A 21590-nucleotide genomic window follows, 5' to 3' on the forward strand; every position below is an offset into this window, starting at 1 on the left:
AATCTAATGTTCATTTGTTTTTGTGATGTATTAAAGGCTTTTTTGTATGATGCATGAGTGCAAATTTTGATGTGCAGCCCATCGACTCTTATGTCATTTGTAATTATTATTATTTTATTTTTTTAAGCGAGTGTCCTGCTGATATTGATTTCTTTTTGGTTGAGAGTGGCAACTAAAATGTATAATTTTAACATTCAAAAGGTTTCCAAGTGTGTAATATTTTCAATTTTTTTTTATTTTATTTTATTTTATTTTTTTTGTTTTTGTTTTTATTTTTCATTTATTTATTTGTATTTATTTATTTTTTCTTTTTTTTTTTTTTTTTTTTTCTTTTTGGTTGAGAGTGGCAACTAAAATGTATAATTTAACATTCAAAAGGTTTCCAAGTGTGTAATATTTTCAATTTTTTTTTTTTTTTTTTTTGGGTTGAGAGTGGCAACTAAAATGTATAATGTAACATTCAAAAGGTTTCCAAGGGTGTAATATTTTCAATTTAATGATCAATTGTTTTCACCAAACAGGCTACTGTATTGAAATATTGGCAATTAAGGTGGGAGAGCTCCTTATTTTTTTGAACTAGTACTTGTGTACTTGGTGTCAAAAAGTTTGAAGACTTTACTGTCCTAATGACTAAATGGTTTATTCACCACCATTATTTTAATTGAATATCTCTAATCTCATAACAATCTTGGGCAGGAAGTGTGAGGATGAGTCAACAACATCCAATCCAAAAGCCTTCCTCATGCTATGGACACTAAGAGAGAAAATATGCATGTGCTCTTTTACGCTTTGTCAAATCTCTAAACCGCAAAGCGCCACGTTTAGAAAGAAAAGCATTCCACTCCAGACACGAAAAGAGGAAATCTGTTTTTAAGTTATTTTTATGACCCCCACCCCCAAAGTGTCTCATGCCTGTTTTTTTTGTGTGTGTGTGGAAGCTTAATATAATCACTTTTATAATAACTTTTTTTTTTTTTTTATCTTATACAATGCCAGAACACAGTGGTAGTAGGCCAAAGCCCCCCCACACAAATAGCTAATCCTCCCAAATCCAGACAGGAAATGCCCTTGTCAGAAGAGCACAATGCTTTTGGACTGACCCCCCGCTGCTCTTTTTTTCCCCCCTCTCTCTGGCCCCGCCCCCTTATAACCGATGAATGAGTGATTTATGTGTCATCTGGAAACAGTTAGCATGTGAATGAACTGGCCTGTTTAACACGGGGGCGTATCATCCAGTGGCTGAGTTTGATTCAAGATCAACATTGGCACAGACTGCCGCACCTTGGCTATATTGCATCTTTGCACACATTCAAAATGTGAATAAGCACATTTATTTCATTGTTCCATTTGTATTCTCACAAGTCTTGGAATTTACTAACCTGGCAATAGCCAGATTGATATTGCGTTTAACTTAGCCGTCTTCGACTTCGTTTATCTGTCTGAAATGATTCACCTGCATGGGACACAGTATGCGGCGGGCATGATTTTATCTGCTGGGGGCGATGGTGGGGATTGGGCGTCTTGTGGCGAGGCGGTCACTATCTTTTAACAATTAAAAAAAAATAATAATCTTTTTAAAAAATTAACAAGTGTATGGTATGTGCTGCTTTGAAGACCCCCTTTTTCCTTTTATCGTTCAGTTCCTTAAAATTACATGTGCTATTATGAATAATTAAAAAAATAAATAAATAAAAATCTGTCATACAATGAAACAGCAAAAAGTGAACTATAATATGCCAAGGCTGGACCGTATTTGTGTCCAAAAAAAACCCAAAAAACAAACAAACTAGAAAGTACCCTTAATGTTGAGATGCTGCCATCCAGCGGTAGAGAGTTGGTAGTACAAGTGAAAAAAAAAAACACGCCACTTTCTCTTTCAAATTCTTTTAAAACAAACTTTATTGCTGCGCCACACTACACACGCAAGATCGGCCAAAACAGATTTTTGTGCTAGCAAGCAGCAACTTTACAAAGAAATGCAAAAGAAATCACAAGGCACCAGTGTTCATCGCCTACATTAGCCCAAAAGTAGCAGCATTGACAGTTGTCTCCTGATTTATTGCACATTGCATCTTGCTGCTGTACCAGTTCGTACTTTGTCCTCACCAGTAAGATAAATAGTTTCGTACTAGTCAGTCTTATTGCCAAACATGCAATATTGTGCTGATTTTACTCAAGCAAAAATAATTGTCATCTATGTGTGGATTCTTACCAAAATATGAAGACTCTTCCTTCTCATCATAAAAAAAATGCTTTAAATATATATTATATAATTAAAAAAATAATAATAAAAACAAAACAAAACAAAACTCTAGCCTGCCTGGAATGGACCAACACTGAAAACAACCTCCTTGAGTGAAGTTATAGGGTACTTTGGTGAAGCCATTCTCAATTCAGCCACTAAAACAATGGGAGGAAAAAAAAGGCTGTATTAATAATGCGTGAGTGTTGATCAGTCTCAGGCGTATTTGGAGAGCCACCATCAGCTACTGTAAACCAAACTGAGCGCCCGCAGGCCACTCACATCCAGCTGATGGTGAAGTTCTGATTGAGGTTAAGGCCGAGACCTTCGACCGTCAAAACCTGCATGGACACAAAGTGAAGCAAAGATCAAGACAAGTCAGTTTTACTATTTAACCAATGACGACCAAAGCTCGACTGCCAAACTTCAGCCAGCCAATCGGTTTCCAGTTGTCATCGTTCCGTAAGAATTCTATATAAGGATTCTTTGAGGCAGATTCCGATGTTTGGCAGAATAAAGGTGACGTGAAAGAATTGCAATCTTGTGCAGGAATTCAAAGAATCTCCTCCACCTCACCTGGTTGCTTTTGTAGGTGAAGGCGGCATCTTTGGAGTTAACCAACACCTTGCTCGGCTTCTGCTTCACGCCGTAGAAAGACGCCGACTGCACCGTGATGTACGAGGCCTCCAAGTTGTTGCGCAGCACCTGCGAGCTCATCGTTTGCTACGGAGACGACAATGGCAAAAATCGGAAAAGTCAGTTGCCATTTTTTTTGGCACCAGGAAGACAAAAACGTCGGACAAAAATAAACTTTGACTACACAGGGGAATATTATTATAATAATATATATTATATAATATATACAATGTAAAAGCCCTTATATTTGTTGGTGGGTGTGACAATTACCTGGGCCACGCTGAAAACGATGTAGGCGTACTGGTTGGTCTCAAAGGTGTCCAGGCTCTCGCCGTCGTCCCAGAACAAATCGCCACAGGCGCTGCCGTTCTCCGACAACGCGCCGATCAGATGAAGAGGTTGCCCGCTGCTCACCCACAAAGTCAGGTTGGGGGTCTGTCCAAGGGAACGCACAGAAACGCATCCACTTAGGGCTGCTCGGTTATGGAGGAAATAATAAATCACGATTATTTTGGCAAGAATTGAAATCATGATTATACAAATGATTATTTTTTTTGGTACAAAACAAGAAAATGTTAAAAATATAAAAACATTAAACAAACACTGTAATTATGTAAGTTCCTTTTGGACCAAACAATTTATAATAATATATATTTATAATAATATTTATTTATGTTGGCAAAAACTAAGTTCGAGTGCAGCTTGCGCACTGTACAGTAGGACGATCATTTATTTTTTTTGGCACAAAACAAGAAAATGTTTCCCCATTAAAAAAATATTAAGACCAATAAAAAAAAAAAAAAAAAAAAAAAAAAAAAAAAAAAATTATATATATATATATATATATATATATATATATATATATATATATATATATATATATATATATATATATATATATATAAACAATAGAATTATGCAAGTTTCTTATGGACCAAACAGAATTTATAATAATAAATTATTTATTATTATTATTATTTATAATAATAAATAATTTATTTATTTATTTATGTGATCAAAAACTTTAAGTTGCAGTACAGCATGTTCACTCTGCAGTAGAATGATCATTTATTTTTTGGTACAAAACAAGAAAATGTTTACGTAATAAAAAATATTAAAAGGGATACTTTACTCATTTAGCTATTTTTAGCAATATTTATAGCAATAACTAACAATAGCAATAACAATATTTTGCCTATAACAAATTTGATATTTTCATTATTTTTCATGTACAATCAGTACCTTTAAAAACAAATTTTGGAACTTGCTGTCAACTGAAAATGACATCACAATTTGCTCAGGGAACCAGCTTGTGAATGTCACATGACCAAACCTAGAAAACAGGTGAGCTCTGATTGGTTACCTGAGCCCTTGTGATCTAATTTTCAGTCAACAGCAAGTTGCAAAATGTGTTTTTAAAGGTACTAAATGTACGTGAAAAATAATGAAAGTATCAAACTATTTATACACAAAATATTAAGTTTTTATTGCTATAATGGGACAAATAAGTGAAGTATATCCTTTAATGGGGAAATTACATGGAAAATGCACATTTTAAATGGCATGTTAGGCTCATAAATATTTGATCGAATACCAGATGGCATTGAAATGCAGCCTTTAAGCTGTAACTCAGTTGACGTGACGTTCACGATTACCTGCGTCGGAATTATCGATCCTTCCCTCACATGCAGATTGATCTTATCGAGAGGAGCCGAGAGTTGCACTTCTTCACCCGTGCTGTTTATTGAGTCGCCCTGGTTGGAAGGCGTGTCAGCAGACGTGTGAGAACACCACGGCAGGTAGGCAACAGCTCACCTGTCGAATAGCGAGATCCGGGTCTTGCTTACCGTGTAGTAGTCGTACCACAAACCCTCTGGGAAGTAACCCTCCACTGAGTTCACTCCAGGATCCAACACCGGAGTCACCAGTAGACTCCTCCCCCAGAGGAACTGCTTATCGATAGTGTACGTTCTTGTGTCCTTTGGAAATCTGTTGAGGGCATCGTAGAAAACAAACAAGCAAACACAATATAGTCATAGAAAGAACAATTTTCTTTGTCAATCTTTGCCTGATTTTTTTTCCGCCCCACGCAAACACAACAGCCACTACTTTCGTTTGCGTGTTTTACTTACTCAAACATGAGCGGCCGAGCGACAGTGTGTCCCCGCGCGTGCGCGTGATGGAAGAGGGTGTAGAGGAGCGGGAAGAGGGAATAGCGCAGGAGCAGCGCTTGCCGCATGGCCGTGCGGGCTAGGGGGCTGAACGCCGTCGGGTCTTGCGGCTGTCAACAGGATGGAAAATGACAAATTTCAGGGGGAAAAAAAATGACGAGTTGAGTCCTACAAATGAGGAGGCCCAACCTCCATGTCGATTGCGTTGTGGTTGCGAGCAAAGGGATAGAAAGCGCCTAATTGTGTCCAGCGGACGCACAGCTCTTCCTGGGGGTGCTCGCTGAAGCCGCAGATGTCAGCCCCCACCAATGGGATGCCCAGGAGGTTAAAGGTCAAGATGCCTGGAAGCCAGAATTTCATTTAGAACTTCAAACTACTTCACCTCCTTAACTCATTTGCTGCCAAAGACGTATAAAAACGGTTCTTTTTAAATAATGCCATGATCCCAAAGACGTACTTGTACGTTCTTTATGCAAGAGCATACAGAAGGCTTTGATGCAACCTCTAACCTGAAGAGGAGGCTTAAAGGGATATTTGACTCATTGAGCCATTTTCAGCAGTAAAATGTATTTTGTCTATAATTGATGTGGTAACTTCATTATTTTTCATGTACAATTAATATCTTCCATCCATCCATCCATTTTTCTAAACAGCTCGCTCCTCTCAAGGGTCGCAGGGGGTGCTGGAGCCTATCTCAGTTGACTTTGGGCAGCAGGCGGGGTACACCCTGAACTGGTTGCCAGCCAATTGCAGAATTAATACCTTTAAAAAGTCATTTTTCTACTTGCTGTCGACTAATGATGACATCACCTGTGCTGAGGAAGTAGGTAACGAACAATCATGGCTCAGTTTGCTGACCAAACCGAGAAAACAGGTGAGCCATGAATGGTCATTAACTACTCCCTCAGCACAGGTGATGTCATCATTAGTCGACAGCAAGTAGAAAAAATACTTTTTAAAGGTATTAATTATACATGAAAAATAATGAAGTTTTCAGATTAATTCTGGACAACATATGAACTTTTCACTGCTGAACATTGTTCAATAAGTCAAGTATCCCTTTAACAATAGTAGTAATTACAAAAACGGCCAGCAAGTAGCAGCAGAGTATAAGAGATCAACCACGGCCATGTTACAAAAAAAATCTCTTTTCCCCAATGTTGTAAATAGATTTGTGAATAATGATGAAACTTAACAAGATTCTAATGCTAATTGCTGTAAAACGGAAACATAGAAATGTACTTTTTTTCCTGATGAAAGATGAGACTCTAAGCTTTCTTATGATAGCGTCCATACTTTTGTAGCAATAGAAGACAATATTCTGTGGGCCTTGCAAAATCAGTCAAAAGCCAGTAAAATAGCTGGGAGTGAAGGGGGTTGCTTCAGTGAAAATGGGGGGGGGGGGGGGGGGGGGGAACAATTTCAAACTTTTTTTAAATTATGAACAATTTGTATTATCTCTGTCTGTTAAAGACAGAATATTCAAGTCCTTGAATAGATTTGTTGAAAAAAAGGTTTCATAGGCTTTTTTGCTGACCTGCAATGGAGGAGTAAAGATCCTGCCATTGGCTCCTGTTGTCTCCCAGCCAGTGGCCGGTGTACATGCCCTGACTGGGGAAGGTGGAGCGAGAGATCACAAAAGGTCTCTTGGCCAAGATCCTCTTCAGAGCACTAGAGAACAAGTGAGAAGATGAGTGGTCAAAAAAAAAAATAAGCAGAACAGAGACAAAGTAGCTTTTTAGTCACTTCCTTTCCTAACCTCGCAGAGGCTTTCCCTTCCATGAGTCCATACAAGCTGTGAAGGTTGTAGTGTATCGACTGCTTCTGCGGTGCTGATGCGCAAACGGTTTTGGCTCTCAGCAACCCTCCCAGCACGCCTAAAAGTGTACCAGGTGTTATGTTATGAAAATGACATTAGTAGAGTGTTTTCGCGTGAAGCTTGCCAGATCCAAATCTACCTGGTGTGTATGGGGGATTGTCAAAATTGTTTGGCGGGCAGCCGTTAGTGGACCCATCTACGAAATTTGACGGTTCATTCATGTCCTAAACAAAATAACATAGGGGGGTTGAGATAAATGAAAGGAAACCAAAAATGCTAGTTCATGGGAATGTTGACATTACTAGTTATGTAATTACTTTGTCATTTTAACATAATGTATCCTTCAATTTCCTTCATAGGCATTCATCTTAGCATTCAGCTTTCAGCATTCCCACGCAATTTCTCTAGAAATTGCACTTAAATCTAGTTTATTCTGTTCTCCTATATTGACAGTGACAAAAAAAGGTGGAAAGCTCTTTCACAATGTAATCTTTTGGGAAAAAAAAAAAAAAAAAAAAAAAAAAAAAAAAAAAAAAAAAAAAAGTCTAATTTGTCAAACTGAAGATGATACTTACAATCCATAATCCATCAAATGGCACCTGGTCATGGAACTTCTTCAGATTCTCGTACCACCATTCATGGGTGACATTGTCAGAGAAATCGGGATATGCAGTCAGGCCTGGCCACACCTGGAAAAACAGAATAAGTTCTTGTTTCCTTTTGTCCCAAAAGATGTACTGTATAGGTCTAATAAAAATAAATAAATAAATAAACAAGTCAGATAAATTGACTTTAAAATAAAAGTGTGTCATTATAAATGTAATGCCTCAAAAGTCCAGCTGGAATCATGTTTGGGCCATCCATGTTCTGAACATAGAGCACTTGGGGTGGAATTATCCATCCATTTTCTTAACCGCTTGCTCCTCACAAGGGCCGCAGGGGGTGCTGGAGCCTATCACAGCTGGCTTTGGGCAGTAGGCGGGGTACACCCTGAACTGGTTGCCAGCCAATCGCAGGGGGCGTAATTATTCCAAAATAAAATGGCACTCGGTTTTAGGTGTTCCTCAATTAACCAGTAGAGGGCAGTCATGCACTAAACGTGCCCAGAAGAAGACAGGAACAGGAAGTTATTGACCTCGTGTAGCTAACAGCTAGCTTTACCCTTGTTGACTCATAGATTATTGTTGAAGCATTGTGAATTTTAAGACACTATTACATGTATAATGCAGATATAACGATGTATGTGTAAATTAAATGGTAGTTAATGTTTGTTTACCTGTGGTAATCGCTAGTGCGCTAAAACTAATCGTGATTGCTAACCATTTAGCCTAGGCTAATTTTATTGGTGTTTAATAATACATATGCAGAGAAGATAATGAATTATGAGGCCTCAATTCAATTTTTGTCCAACATTAGTGGATTAACAAAAAAAATGTGATAATATTATTCGATGGAATAATCGATAAGCTCATTCTCACCTTTCCAATTAGTACGTTTCCTTCCGTGTCTTTGATGAAAACTCCTCTCTTGAGTCCTTCGTCGTACGGCCAGTAGGATCCTTCAGGCTGGACGCTGCTGATAGCAGCATCCTGTAAGGAAAGACTATCAGACTTCTACCGCAATCAATATGTGAACGTACGATCTGTTTTGCTTACAATGACGGGCACATAACGTTGGTTGTGAGCATGCAGGTCTTTCACCATATCGGGCAGCGTGGCAAAGTTAATCGGGTCGTAAGTGAAGTCCAGAATTCGGTCCATGTAGTCGATATCATTCCACTGGACATCCTTGAGACCAAACACAGGTCGAATGTTTTTGAAAGTCGCCATGTTGCAGACCACATACAGCATGTTAGTTAATTCGGCACTACCTGAGGTATCCCATTACTCCTCATGCGCTTGACCAACTCCCAGGTGGTGTTGCTGAAGTTATAACCCCAACGACACAGGTGGTAACCTAAAGCCCAGTAGATTGGCATCGCTGGACGACCTAAGGAGACAATATTGCTCATTTATTTGACATTGTATTGTATTGTATTTCTATTCCAATATAGTACAGTTCTCATTACACTAACTTCAATTTCTCATTACATTGTTCTAAATGGGCATTACTATTAATGTTACGAGCTAGTGACTTCCAACTGTGAAGTGAGGTACACGTGGGGTACCGATATCAGACCGAATTTTGCCATTTTCCCCCCCCATCTGAAAAAGCCAGCAAACTCCTGTCAGACACCGAAACATATCGCTCAGCTCAGTTTTAGCTGCACGCCTAAAATAAAACTAAACTTAGCCAGTGCAATTTACAGCCTGCTGTTGTGCGGGCCTGTCCATTTGAGAGACCATGGTCAATGTTTTTATTTATAGATCGAATGCTTGTAGTCAATTTAATGGCAAAGCCGAACAGTCTGTATTGCTATAATACTCTTAATTTGATATTTCGACAATTTATGGCATTTTGAAATAATGCCTGTTCAATTACAGAGTTCAGATTTGCCTTAGACTTATTGATTTTGAACCCAGTTGTACAACAATATTTTTTAACTGAACTTAGCTTTGAGCTATTTCATTCAAGTGCACTTTACTTTTGGAAACTGAACATTTTGAAACTCAGTTTCATATGTAAATCTATGTACTTCATATTTTTAATTTAGCATGTCAACTGAATGCTATGAGTTACAGAATTTATTCCTATTTATTTTACAGTGATTAACTGTTTAGACTAAACATCAGGAAAAAATGGGGGGAAAAAATTAAATAAAAATAAATAAATAAATAAATAAAAAATCAATATGAATTAAAAAAAAATGCTGCTTTTCCCCTTGTCATTCTCTCTGTCAAAAAAAAAAAAAGGTCATTCGAGTACCTCACTTTGGGGTTTTGTGGTAATTATGTGAGCACAATTACCTATCACATCCAGATATTGTTCAATCACAGATCCAGGACTGGGACCAAGAAAGACGTAGAAGTCGAGGATCCCACCAATTGTGCGCCAGGTGAGGGCTGGGCCAGGCTGCAGGACAACATCTAAGGAAATAGAATAAATTATAAATATATAAAAAAAAGTGGCCTCTGTTCTAATACATGCAGTGGCTCAATTAATCGATTGGCGTCGCATCCCTTTGAATGAATAAACGCAAAACTCATGTCTAATCATCATTACAGTACCGGAAGTTTTGTTTTGTTTTTTACGTCTGGTCCTGTTCGATATCTCATGCATTTTTCTCCATACAGCACTTTCAATAAATATTACTGTACAGAGAAACCAAATCGTATTCCTTTTTATGTTTGTCTTAAATTCTGTGGGTCCTCTGCAGTTTACCAATGTGCATTAATTCCGCTAACTACAGTAGCCTAACCACAAGGGGAAGTTTCGCAACATACTGACCCATTGCATTGCTGTTCAGAAGGAAGAAGCCATGCGCATTGCTCTCCTTCTCCATTCCAAGATAAAATGGATGAACTCCATACAGGTTTGTTTTTACCTACATTGTGCAGAAAAAGACATTGTAGTGTCATGTACCGTACATCAAAGCCCACGTGTGTTGATAACGAGAAGGTGACATCACCATGGGAGGCACATCCCGGGCCCACATGGTGAGTGTGTTCCACTGGATGTCATGCAGGAAATTTGAGCGGTGCTCCCCCAGACCGTAGATGAATTCGGTGGGAAGAGAGGTGGAGAACTGCAGGAACTGATCGGCGTAAAGGAGGGGAGCGACGGTGGTGTTCAGGCTGAAAGCAAACAATCAGATAAATAAATAATAATTGAACATACTACTAGGCCTGCTCGATTATGATATTAATCATGATTAATTTGGTAATAATTTAAATTACGATTAGGACAATCATTTGTTTTTGGTAGAAAACGAGAAAATGTTGACTGTAAAAAATATTAAGAAAAATTAATTTATTTGAAACACTTGCTAGTTTCTTTTGGACCAAACAAGATTTATTAAATTACTTATTATTATTATTATTATTTTAAAATTTAAAAAAAGGAACAAATGTATACATTTTAGCAACTCAAAATTAGTATTAATAATCTTTTATTTGTGTTCACGATTATGCCAATTTCACAATTGTGGAGTGTCATAATTGAAATTGTAATTGAATTTTGATTAATTGCACAGCCCTACTTTGTACTGCACTTTTTCGCACAACTTACAGGACGGTTCCTGTCGAGCTCCTCCTCACGACGAGACCGAACGGCTCCTTGGAGATCTCCACGGCGTAGTCGGGATTTTCGGCTTTCTTGGCGACGGTGGGAACAGAGATGGGAACCTCGTAGCGCGAACTCGAAGGGTCAGTGATCTAGTTGGGGCACAAACACGAGCGACCATCTAAGCTCTTGTATGGGAAAGTCATCGATGAAGGGCCAGGTGTTTGTTACCATATAATAATAATAATAATAATAATAATGATAATAATAGTGTCACTTACCCTAACCCGTAGCCTCGTGTCTGTCTCGTAGCGAACATCCAACTCCAGAGTCATAATATCTGCAGGATAGTAAGTCTTGACGTGTTTGACGAGCGTAGCTCTCTGCCCCAAGCTCGTGTCACTCGCGGACTCGATGGAGTAGGAGGGGAAATCCGGCGAATAGAAACACCAAGGGACACCGTTACTTCCAGAGGGCTGAGTTTCGGAAACGGTGGGGATGAAGCAACAGTTCCTCGCTTCGCACATCTCTCTGGTCACCACCGCTCCTCTCTCGGGGTAGCAGTCGAACCGCCACGCCTCCGTGATGACAGCGCAAGCTTCGCGGAAGGCGGCCTCGGTGGCGTTGGCTTTTGAGGTAGCCTTGGCCGGCGGCGGGTGTCTGTGAGGTAGCAAGCCAGAGGGGCGGTGAAGCCAGAACATGGTGCCCACCAGCCAGCCCCCGCAGAGGAGCAGCAGCAGGAAGCCGGTCACCAGGAGCCCTGTGGTGGCCGAGCATGGCACGCGACGGGGGAGCAGAGAAGCTGCTTCTGTGTGCGACGCCTTCACACATCAGACAGACATTAGACTCAACAACAAGAATCACACACTTACACTACTCCCAGAGTTTACGATGTAGATTGATTCCTTTACATGGAGTTGTAAAAATCACATCAAGATACAACTGTAGTTAATCGTGAAAAGAAGTAACCAAGTAATTTTTTTTTGTAATCTGCTCTTTTCTGATAATATCTTTAAGGGAGCCCCACTGCTACATTTCAAGTTCGGCAACAAACTTAAAGATATCTTAATGACTTACTGGATTTTCCTCCTCTTCGACAAGGCGATTCACTTCAGATAGCTGGACATTCTCAGGATTCAGCAGCTTATAGGATACCATGACGGCACCGTGTGTGATTCTGAGATAAACAGCAGGACAAAGTACAATGAATGTTAAATGACATGTCTCTTTTTGCAGGTAGGAAGATATGGGAAAAAAATGAGAGAAACTTTATTTAGAACAGGCAGTACAAAAATACCCAAATAAATACACATCACTAATCCAACACTGCGTGCAGGAGCTAGAAGATGGAAAACTTGAATGAAATCCTACACCTTCATCGGTACCTAAGATTAATTGTCCATCATAATAGCCCCATGACTTCCACTCAATTAAAACCACACGATTTATTAAACTCTGCATCTATTTATCTCTCAAGTGCATATCAGTCACAATTTTACTGCATACTTAAGTGCAACTCACTTGTAACGTTCGATAATAAAGTGAGACATGACCGCTCGTACTATCTTGAAGTGCGAAGAACACAATGCTCTTACCTTCGTTTAGTGCGCATTGAATATCACGTTAACGCGACTATAGACAAGAGTTAGTTTGAAGGTTGACCCCCGAAAATGTGATATGCGTGGCGACGTCGTAGAATTGCAAAATTAAACAATAATTATTACCCCAACACCGCTAGTCACTAGCTAGCTATCGTTAGCTTAACAGTGGCTTCAGCTGGTGCAGCGAGCTACCAAACGAATTAAAAAAAATGTCGTTGACTCCTCTTACCTAAATATTTATAAGCAAACAAATTAAGCCATGGCCATCAGGAAAAACATGTTTAACAAATGACTTGGCAGAGATAGTGAAAAAAAAAAAAGCCTGTTTGCGCAATGCTGAATGGACGAGCGTCTCTGTTTATTCCCGTGCCGCATTTAAAAGCGTCGAAAATATGAGAACTTCCGCTTGAGAAACATCCAATTTGAGGGGTTACATTTAAAATATTCCCCGTTACTTGCCAACCAAAATCGAGCTACTTTACTGGGCATACATTTTGTAGATATAAAGAAATAATAAAGTAATTTATTAACGTTCAGTGACATTTTTGTTTCGCCCTTCTTTGACAGCCGCGTTGTATTCAAGAGCCGCAGGGGAGTTGTGAAAACGGACAATCAAGTTTGTTTTCCGAAATTAAAACATATTTGCAGCGTATCGTTTTGAATGTTACCAGGCTGTTTCCCTTTATAAATATAAAATCAAATAAGAACCTGAGTAAAATCTATGAAAATACACCTAACGTCTCTCTGGTAAGTCTTTTTAAAAAATGTATTTAAAATCATCGCTGCATAAAGAACATGAGACATCAGTAATTTCATTTTAAACTCAAAGATGGCGATCATGAATTTGCTTTGTAATAATTATATGACTGAAATCGAAATTGTCAGTACACATATATATATATATATATATATATATATATATATATATATATATATATATATATATATATATATATATATATATATATATATATATATTTTTTTTAAAGTTGCGTGACCATGAATATTGTTCTAACTTTAGGATTAAAAGAAGACTTGCATGATATAATCATATAACTATATGCTACTGTACAGCATGAGGCATTCCTTCCCAATTACACTATTGTGCAACTACATTTACTAAGTTGTTTTATTTATTTATTTATTAACTTCCCCTCTCATGAATTTTGTACTTATCTATTTTTCCAACATCTATATTTTTTCTGAAATTTTCAGAAAATGGATGGATGGGTTTTAGTATTACATTTGATGGATGTTTGAAGCATAAAATCCTGGAGCACAACATGAATCCACACTTTTATTTCAATGGTTCTGTGTGGCCTTCTCCATACATTGAGACAGATGAAGCCCCAGGGAAAATTTTGCAACAAAATGTCACCTTTCACTCTCCTATTTCCAGAGCAAGATTATTTGATTTAAAACTCGTATTCAGCCTCCTGAATCAGGATGAACCAGGTCAACCACATTTGTGTTTACAATGCTGGAAAATAATACAAAAACAATGTACACAAAGGCAAAATTTTTGGCATAAACAATTGCTTTTCCACAATGGCTTTTTTTTATTATTATTATATTTGATGTACTGTAGTACCACTTGCTATTGTCTTCAAACTTAAGTTGCTGTCATAGCAAGTACTAAACCAAATACTGCATGGAAGTGACATCACGCACCTTAAAAAAAGTTATACTATCATAAATAGCATGAAAAAAAAATGAATGTAATATTTGGATGTTGGGATAAGTCACGCACGCACACAGAATATATGAGCTCTACTAGTGTCCATTAAAAGACACTTGTTAAATAGCATCACTAGCATGTGCGTTACTTAAGATGTGAGTTCAATATTTATGCTTCAAGAATTACAACCAGCAAGTTAAAGCTACTGAGGGTGTGCTAACAGAAGTCATCCTTTCTCTATAGTCCAACAAACAGCTAGCAAAAGCCTGCCACTTCATTTTAAGTGACCAACCAGAGAAATTTGTCTACATCATGTAAATAGGGTTGTCCTTTTCCTCAAATTGATTTTTTTCTTTACTTTTAACTTTTACCTGACAAAGACAATTTTTTTCCGACACAAAGACGTAAAGAAATCTGTCTGGAACCCATCATCCAATTTCAAAATTCATGGTGCGTTGTACTCAGATTGAAGCGATGTAACGATAACGTCAATATCATGATATCGCGATATGAAAACTGCCACAATATTTTGCCGTCATCATGTCACGATATTAAAAGCAGCACATCTGTTAATAAAAGTCAGGTTGATTTCCAATTGTGCAGTTCTAGCACCCTCTGGTTGCTAGTTTTTTTTTAGTGCAGTTTAATTTTCACTAGGCATGTTTTGGCCCTTCTATGTTTAAAATCCACACTAATGGTCAGATGAAGGGGAATGTAATATGCTTGTGAAGCGAGTCAATATGTGGAGGAACTCAATGATGAGCTGATTTTTTTTTTCTAATATTTTGACCTTATTTGTATCGCCAACCTCCCCACTCTATCGTGGTAATTATCGTACTGTGACCTTCATATGGTGATATCGTTTTGTGATGTTTGGATATCGTTACATCCTTAGCGGACATTCCAAAGACTTTTGACAGACAGTAATTTTTGAGAAATATTATCGTCTACTATTTTATAGTTGTTGTTTTTTTAATAAGTTTAAATCTGTTTAGTAAAACTATTAAAAAAAAAAGCTTTTCTATATGGTGGATTTTCACCTTTCACGGTGTGGCCAATGACAACAAAAGAAGTATCTACGGTGTGGTTTATATAAATAAATCACCTTCATTTTTGACAGTCATACACACATCGATCCGAGAATTATTGTCCGATAAGTCCTCATCCCCCACGCTGAAGCCGGACTCCTCCTCCACCTGCATCAGCTCGTGCTTGCGCTTGTGGAGCCGGAGGCTCTGCGAGCGGCTGAAGCCGCGGCCGCACACGTCGCAGCCGTACGGCCTCTCGCCCGTGTGCAGCCTCAAGTGGTTCTTGAGGCTGGAGGAGCGCGTGAACGTCTTGTCGCACTCGGGGCAGTTCAGCTTGTCCCCGAAGTGGGTTTTCTCGTGCTCCCGCAAGCGTCCCGACTGGTTGAAGCTGCGCTCGCACAGGGAGCAGTGGTAGGGTTTCTCCCCCGTGTGCGTCAGCCGGTGTCGGTTCATGGCGCCCGAGTGGGCGAAGCATTTGCCGCACTCGGGGCAGGCGAAGGGCTTCTCGCCCGTGTGGACCTTCTGGTGGCCCTTGAGTTGGCCCTTCTGGGTGAACTGCTTCCCGCACACGGCGCACTGGAAGGGCTTCTCGCCCGAGTGGATCCGCATGTGGATTTGCAGCGCCGACATCTTGTGGCAGTCTCGCCCGCACAAGCCGCAGCAGTACGAGCTCGTGATCCTGTTGTTGCTACGCTGGTCCTTCACCGGGGAGGTCAGAGAGATGATTTTGTCGCCTCCCGACACAGCATCAACATGCCTTGGAGGCGCTGCAGAAACACCATGGAAGGGATTGAGACAGGTTGTGATGTTCACTTGGTTTGAGGAATACAGTGTTCCCTCATTTATCGCGGGTGCTTCTTTCGAGGCCTCGCTGTTTTCCGCAGATTTTTTGCAGCGTGCATTTTTTTTTTTAAACATACTTTTTGGTTTGTTTATTTATTTTTTATTTTTTGGTCTTTGCACAATCATCTCTCTCGAACCCTATACGTCTGACCGGAGACATACATCCGTGGATTCGTCCCAACAAGATCTTTCCAACAGTGTCTGTCACATCACTCCACGATATTGCATTCCGGAGATAGATAATATATACTGGGCTGTGTAACAAATTAAAAAACAAATAAACATACTTTTAATGGAAAAAAATGACTAAATGGAAAAAAGAACAAATGAATGAAAGAGCATTCATAATAAACTATAAATCAGACCAAAATGAAAAACATATCTAATAAATGAAAAAAAAAATATTGTGCTGTATACTGTAATAAGTAAATAAAAAAACAACAACATAGTTTTAATGGAAAAAATGACTAAATGAAAAAGAAAAACATAAATGATGAATGAAAAAGCATTCATAATAAACTAAGACCAAAATGAAAAACATATATAAGAAATGAAAATATATATATATAAATAAATATATATATAAATAAATATACATTAAAAAAAACATTTTTAATGGAAAAAATTAATTTAATTGAAAAAAACATGATAAACGAAAAAGCATTTATAATAAAGCAAAAATAATACAAATAATAAATGAATAAATATATATAATTAACAGGAATTAAAAAAAAAAAAAGGCGGATTTCCATTATCGCGGGTACTTGGAACTTAACACCCGCGATAAACGAGGGAACACCGTCTATAAAAAATCAAATATAGCCATAATATAAAACAAAAATGACTTTACTTCTTTTTTCAACAAGTGGCTATTATTCGGAACACAACTGAAGCTTTGCAGAAATGTGCTTACTGCTGACAACATCGCTGCCATCTTCTATTTCTTTCTTCACTGGAAGTAAATTTCTATCCTCAGCGAGACATTCTGTAGCCAATGCTTCATCTGGTCAACAGAGACAAAAACAAAACAAGACAGGTTAGTGGAACAATCCACAAATTATCTGGAAATGTCACGTGTCATGTCCATATACCGCACAAAGGTTCCTCCTCTTCCTCCTCTTTCACGATTACGCTCATGTGCGGACTGGAAACTTCCTTCTCCGGCTCATTTGAGTTATTTGCAGCCTCGGCTGCTTGGCCACAGTTGACGTCCTCTGAGGAGGAAGAGGAAGAGGAGGTGGAGGACGCCAGAATACTTGGTACAGCTTGAATGTCGGACACCTTAAAAATAAATAAGTTAATTAGTTAGCTAAGACCAAAAAAAATTATGCACCGGAATAAACCTGATATTATTTATTAGTATGGATGTAACGATAAGAGCAATATCGTGATATTAAAAATGCCACAATATCGTCATCGTCATGTTGACAATATTCAAAAGGATCACACTTGTTAAAAAAAGTCAGGTTGATTTCCATTTGTGCAGTTCTAGCACCCTCTAGTGGCTAGTTTATTAGTGCAATGTAATTTTCATTAGGGATGTTTTGGCCTTCTATGTTTAAAATCTGTGCTAATTGTCAGATGAAGGGGAACCTAATTTGCTTGTGAAGCGATCAATGTGTGCTTGTATTAGCAAGTAAGTGCCTCCATATTGTTATTAGATTAATATTGTGCTTTTTTTAGTATGAGCTCTTTTTTTTTTTTTTCTTTCTTTACAATATTGTGATCTTTTTTTAAATATCGCCAACCACCCCACAATATCGTGATTATTATTGTATCGCGACCTTCATATCGTGATAATATTGTATCAGGATGTTTGGATAGCGTTACATCCCCATTTGTTAGGGGTGTGTCCAAAACTCGATTCTCATAATAATCGTGATTCTCATTTAGTATGATCCAGAATTTAGTTTAAATGCCCCAAAATGGATTTTAATTACATTATTTTATACTGTCTTGCCTTTGTGTGTGCCTCTCTTGGGAGCAATGTTCATGTTGTACACGGTTTGGCCACTTGGGGGCAGTGTGGTTCAGCGCGTTATGATACACTGCTTATTTGTAGCCAAATGAACGAGAAGAAGGAAAAAGTCACGATCAAGTTATGTCAATAAAAGTTTGTTTTTTTTCAGCGTAAGAAGAGCATATGCAGGTAAGTATTGTTAAGATGCTTGTCTGTATACATTCCTGAATCGTTTTGTATAACTAGCCGTTCTTTTGAGTGAAAAATGTACCACGAGTAGCACAGTAATTAGCATTAGCGAATCATTGGCACTTTCCATTGTGCGTTAGCCTTGAGCTAGCTACTTTCGGGAAACAAGCTAAACCCATGTATTTGCTCACAATTTTCCAAAAGTAAATGTAGAAAATGCAGTCAGATGCCCATTTTTCTTGAAATACAAACAGTTGAAAAATTCTAAATTTCAACTCTTCACCTCAGTGCTGATGTTGTTGGCCACCAGGTCTCTCTCTGATGACTCTCCCGCTGCAGTTTCAACCGCTGGTGCTCCGTTTTTAATCTGCGTGCAAGACTTCCTGTGGTTCCTCAGCGTCCCCGCCAACGAGAAGTGTCTCCCGCAGTCGCCGCACGTGTACGGCTTCTCCCCGGTGTGGATCCGGGTATGCCGCCGGAGTTCCCCGGGCGCGACGAACGACTTGTCGCATTGCGTGCAGCTGTACGGCTTCTCGCCCCTGTGCGTGCGCATGTGCGTCGTCAGCGTCCACTGTTGCGCAAAGGTCTTGCCGCAGTCCAAGCAGTGGTAGGGCGTGATCCCGGTGTGGAGGCGCTCGTGCCGTACCAGCGTGCCCGACAAGGCGAACCTCTTGTCGCAGAAGGAGCACTGATAGGGCCGCTCGCCCGTGTGAGTCCTCTGGTGGTCCCGCAGCTCGGCGGCGGAGTTGCAGCTCTTGTCGCAGTCCGAGCACGGAAACTTCTTTCTCGTGAAGCCGGCGACCACCTCGGAGTGCATGGCGTCCAGGTGCGTCTTGAGGTGCCAGTGGCGAGAGAAGCTCTTCAGACAGATGGAGCAGTGGTACGGCCGCTCGCCCGTGTGCGTCCGCCGGTGGAGTCGCAGCTCGCCTTGACTGGCGAAGCGTTTCTCGCAGAAAGTGCACGGGAAGGGCTTTTCCCCCGTGTGGACCCTCTCGTGGATCATGAGCAGACCCTTCTCGGGGAATCTCTTGTCGCACATGGAGCACGGGAAAGGCCTCTCTCCCGAGTGCGTGCGTAGGTGGCGCTGGAGTTTGGAGGCGTAGGGGAAGTCTTTGCCGCACACGGAGCAGGTGTGGAATGAGGCCGGCTTTTCATTCTCGCTCTGACTGAACGCCGTGGAGGGAGGTTCGGTGGCTCCGTTACCCGGGCTGGCGCTCTCTCCTGGGTGGAAAGAAAGAATAAAGACATGTTACTAGGAAAACAAGTTTTGAAATGAATGAAAGTGATCCAACAACTCATTGTGTAATTGACTTACGGAGATCAGACAAATCCACTTCTTCCCCGTCAGAGTTGATCAGGCAACCAATATCTTGCTGCTGCTGCTCCTCCTCCTCTTCGGTCATCATGATCACAGATGGTCCAAAGCGGTCAGGACTCTCTGAGCCCATCTCTGTAGATGAGAAGATCTAGTTTCAAGGACTGATTGACGAATGGTAATTCAAATGAAGTTAAAAATTAAAATGGCACTTTTCACATTCGGTGCTCTGAAATGCATGTAAGCGCTATAGCAAAAGGATGGATAGTTCACATTGAATTTATTTTTTCCTGGCTCAAATTGAGGCAGCGGTGGTATCACCCTGACTATGATGGGTGACTAACGACACCAGGTATCGGTATTATGTTTATTGTATATACTGTGTTTTTATGACTTTGAAGATGGCTGGACCGTGCCATCTCAGCCTCGAACCAGGAAATGGGCGTGCACAACATTTGCTCCATGATCTGTTTCTTCTTCGGTACATAAAGTTTAAAAACAAAATAAAATGTAAAAAAAAGAAAAAAAAGAAAGCTGTTTCTTCTTCGGTTTTTGCTTCAGGTCTTTCCGGTACACTACTGTTGATATAGCGCCTCCATATTGGCGCAACACTGCAACTACAGTTAAAATGCGTTCCTGCCGAGCTCAATCAACACAGCTGGAGCGCTGTGATGAGCGATATCAGTGGCTCAGGCTGGAGGTGGGGAGAAAATTAGGTGGAGGTGGCCGCCTCTGAATTTTGTATACAGGATAAACCCTGTCAAAGATTTAAGAGGCCAATTTCTCTCAAATATTGCTCCTTTTCCGAGATAATTCTTTGATCTCACAAGTGTGTCTTATCACAAAACTGATTAAACAGCATGATTGTTACACAGGTGTGCATTAGTCTTTCCACAATAAATGGTAACACAAATTTAAGAACATATGTGAGGGAAACAGGCATTTTGTGGACATTAAAAAAGTACCACACTGTTGATTTTAGCTACTATAATGTTGTGTTTATAGTCTTGTGCAACATATGATAAAAGATGTATCCTGGCAGGCCCATTTCCAACCACCGCCTCTTTGCTGGAAGTCATCCATTGTGAGGCTCAAGGACACCTCAACAGGGAGGATGCTTTGTTCCGAAGGGGGTGTGAATCTAGCCGGGTCTTCACAAAAAAACAAAACGACGACAATCTAACGTGAAGGGCTACAATTAACACGATAAGCTATTTAATAAGATGTCAGATGTGGTTATTTGGTGTTCGGTTCGACCCAAATGGATGCTTTTCTAGTGTCACTCAGCTGAGTGTCCCAGCTAGCTTAGCAACATTAGCCCATTGGGACTGTTTGTTTGGCCAGCATTAGCCTCGACTGGATTCATGTTTTTAATCACAAGCAAGTCGCATTGTATACAAAACACGCCCTAAATTATATAAACTAAATGTCATTTTAATTGTTAGCCACTGCTTGGTGTTCGTTTCGTCTATTAGCAATTAGCGTTTGATCATAGCCATTGAAGCGACAGTAGTTAAAAAGTCCCACTCGATTAACAGCATAATTAAAAGATGCCGAGTAAAGATTAGCAACAAATAAAAAAATAAAACAAAATAAGTTCGTCTCGCCATAGGTACCAACCTGATCGTAAATGTCTTCCCCCAGGTTACAAAAAGTAGTTCCTCGCAAAAAAAAAAAAAAAAAAAAAGGTTTCATTGAAAGAGCCACACAATTCTACTTTTCCCTCGCATCTTGTCCACTCCCGGCAACGGAACTGTAACGTGTCCAATTGGGTACTTAATACTTATATTATTGGCATAGTTCAACTTAATAACAATTGGCGTTTACATCTTTCCATCTTTTGTCGCTTAGCCCAAGAGGTAGCGCCGCAGTTACTTCCGGTTTATTTTTTCCACGTCATAATAAAAGGCCATGCTACATTTTGTCTGGAAGTTTTACCTGTACATT

The 21590-nt window shown here is 39.6% G+C and overlaps 2 protein-coding genes across 2 annotated transcripts; both read right to left on the reverse strand.

Annotated features, from left to right (window-relative positions):
* Window positions 1–1881: 1881 nt before the first annotated feature.
* On the reverse strand, window positions 1882–13015 carry gaa2 (alpha glucosidase 2). Its single transcript, XM_077525007.1, has 22 exons — window positions 12860–13015; window positions 12107–12206; window positions 11311–11850; window positions 11036–11181; window positions 10437–10602; window positions 10256–10352; window positions 9775–9894; window positions 8739–8857; window positions 8524–8655; window positions 8347–8457; window positions 7444–7557; window positions 7008–7092; window positions 6809–6926; window positions 6587–6720; window positions 5239–5390; window positions 5011–5159; window positions 4726–4867; window positions 4534–4632; window positions 3149–3313; window positions 2819–2965; window positions 2525–2583; window positions 1882–2400 (listed from the first exon to the last, which is right to left on the reverse strand). Exons 2-22 carry the CDS (start codon window positions 12185–12187, stop codon window positions 2394–2396), a joined length of 2883 nt encoding a protein of 960 aa, XP_077381133.1. The 5' UTR covers window positions 12188–12206; window positions 12860–13015; the 3' UTR covers window positions 1882–2393.
* Window positions 13016–13914: 899 nt separating this feature from the next.
* Window positions 13915–21535, reverse strand: LOC144020538 (uncharacterized). The gene is made up of 6 exons (XM_077524115.1): window positions 21264–21535; window positions 19644–19778; window positions 18612–19549; window positions 17271–17460; window positions 17093–17182; window positions 13915–16103 (listed from the first exon to the last, which is right to left on the reverse strand). The coding sequence occupies exons 2-6, from the start codon at window positions 19774–19776 to the stop codon at window positions 15397–15399; spliced, it is 2058 nt and encodes a 685-aa protein (XP_077380241.1). The 5' UTR covers window positions 19777–19778; window positions 21264–21535; the 3' UTR covers window positions 13915–15396.
* Between the last annotated feature and the right edge of the window lie 55 nt (window positions 21536–21590).

Source organism: Festucalex cinctus, chromosome 6, assembly GCF_051991245.1.
Source record: "Festucalex cinctus isolate MCC-2025b chromosome 6, RoL_Fcin_1.0, whole genome shotgun sequence".
NCBI classification, from domain to species: domain Eukaryota; kingdom Metazoa; phylum Chordata; class Actinopteri; order Syngnathiformes; family Syngnathidae; genus Festucalex; species Festucalex cinctus.

Coding starts and splice junctions, on each gene's coding strand:
- gaa2 (XM_077525007.1), bottom strand. CDS start 12,187: ATGGTATCCTATAAGCTGCTGAATCCTGAGAATGTCCAGCTATCTGAA. Junction 8,656..8,738: donor GGAGTAATGGGATACCTCAG/GTAGTGCCGAAT, acceptor TTTGGTCTCAAG/GATGTCCAGTGGAATGATAT. Junction 7,558..8,346: donor GAAACGTACTAATTGGAAAG/GTGAGAATGAGC, acceptor CTGTTTTTCCAG/GTGTGGCCAGGCCTGACTGC.
- LOC144020538 (XM_077524115.1), bottom strand. CDS start 19,776: ATGGGCTCAGAGAGTCCTGACCGCTTTGGACCATCTGTGATCATGATG. Junction 17,461..18,611: donor CCAACAACATCAGCACTGAG/GTGAAGAGTTGA, acceptor TTTATTTTTAAG/GTGTCCGACATTCAAGCTGT. Junction 17,183..17,270: donor AGAGGAGGAACCTTTGTGCG/GTATATGGACAT, acceptor TCTGTTGACCAG/ATGAAGCATTGGCTACAGAA.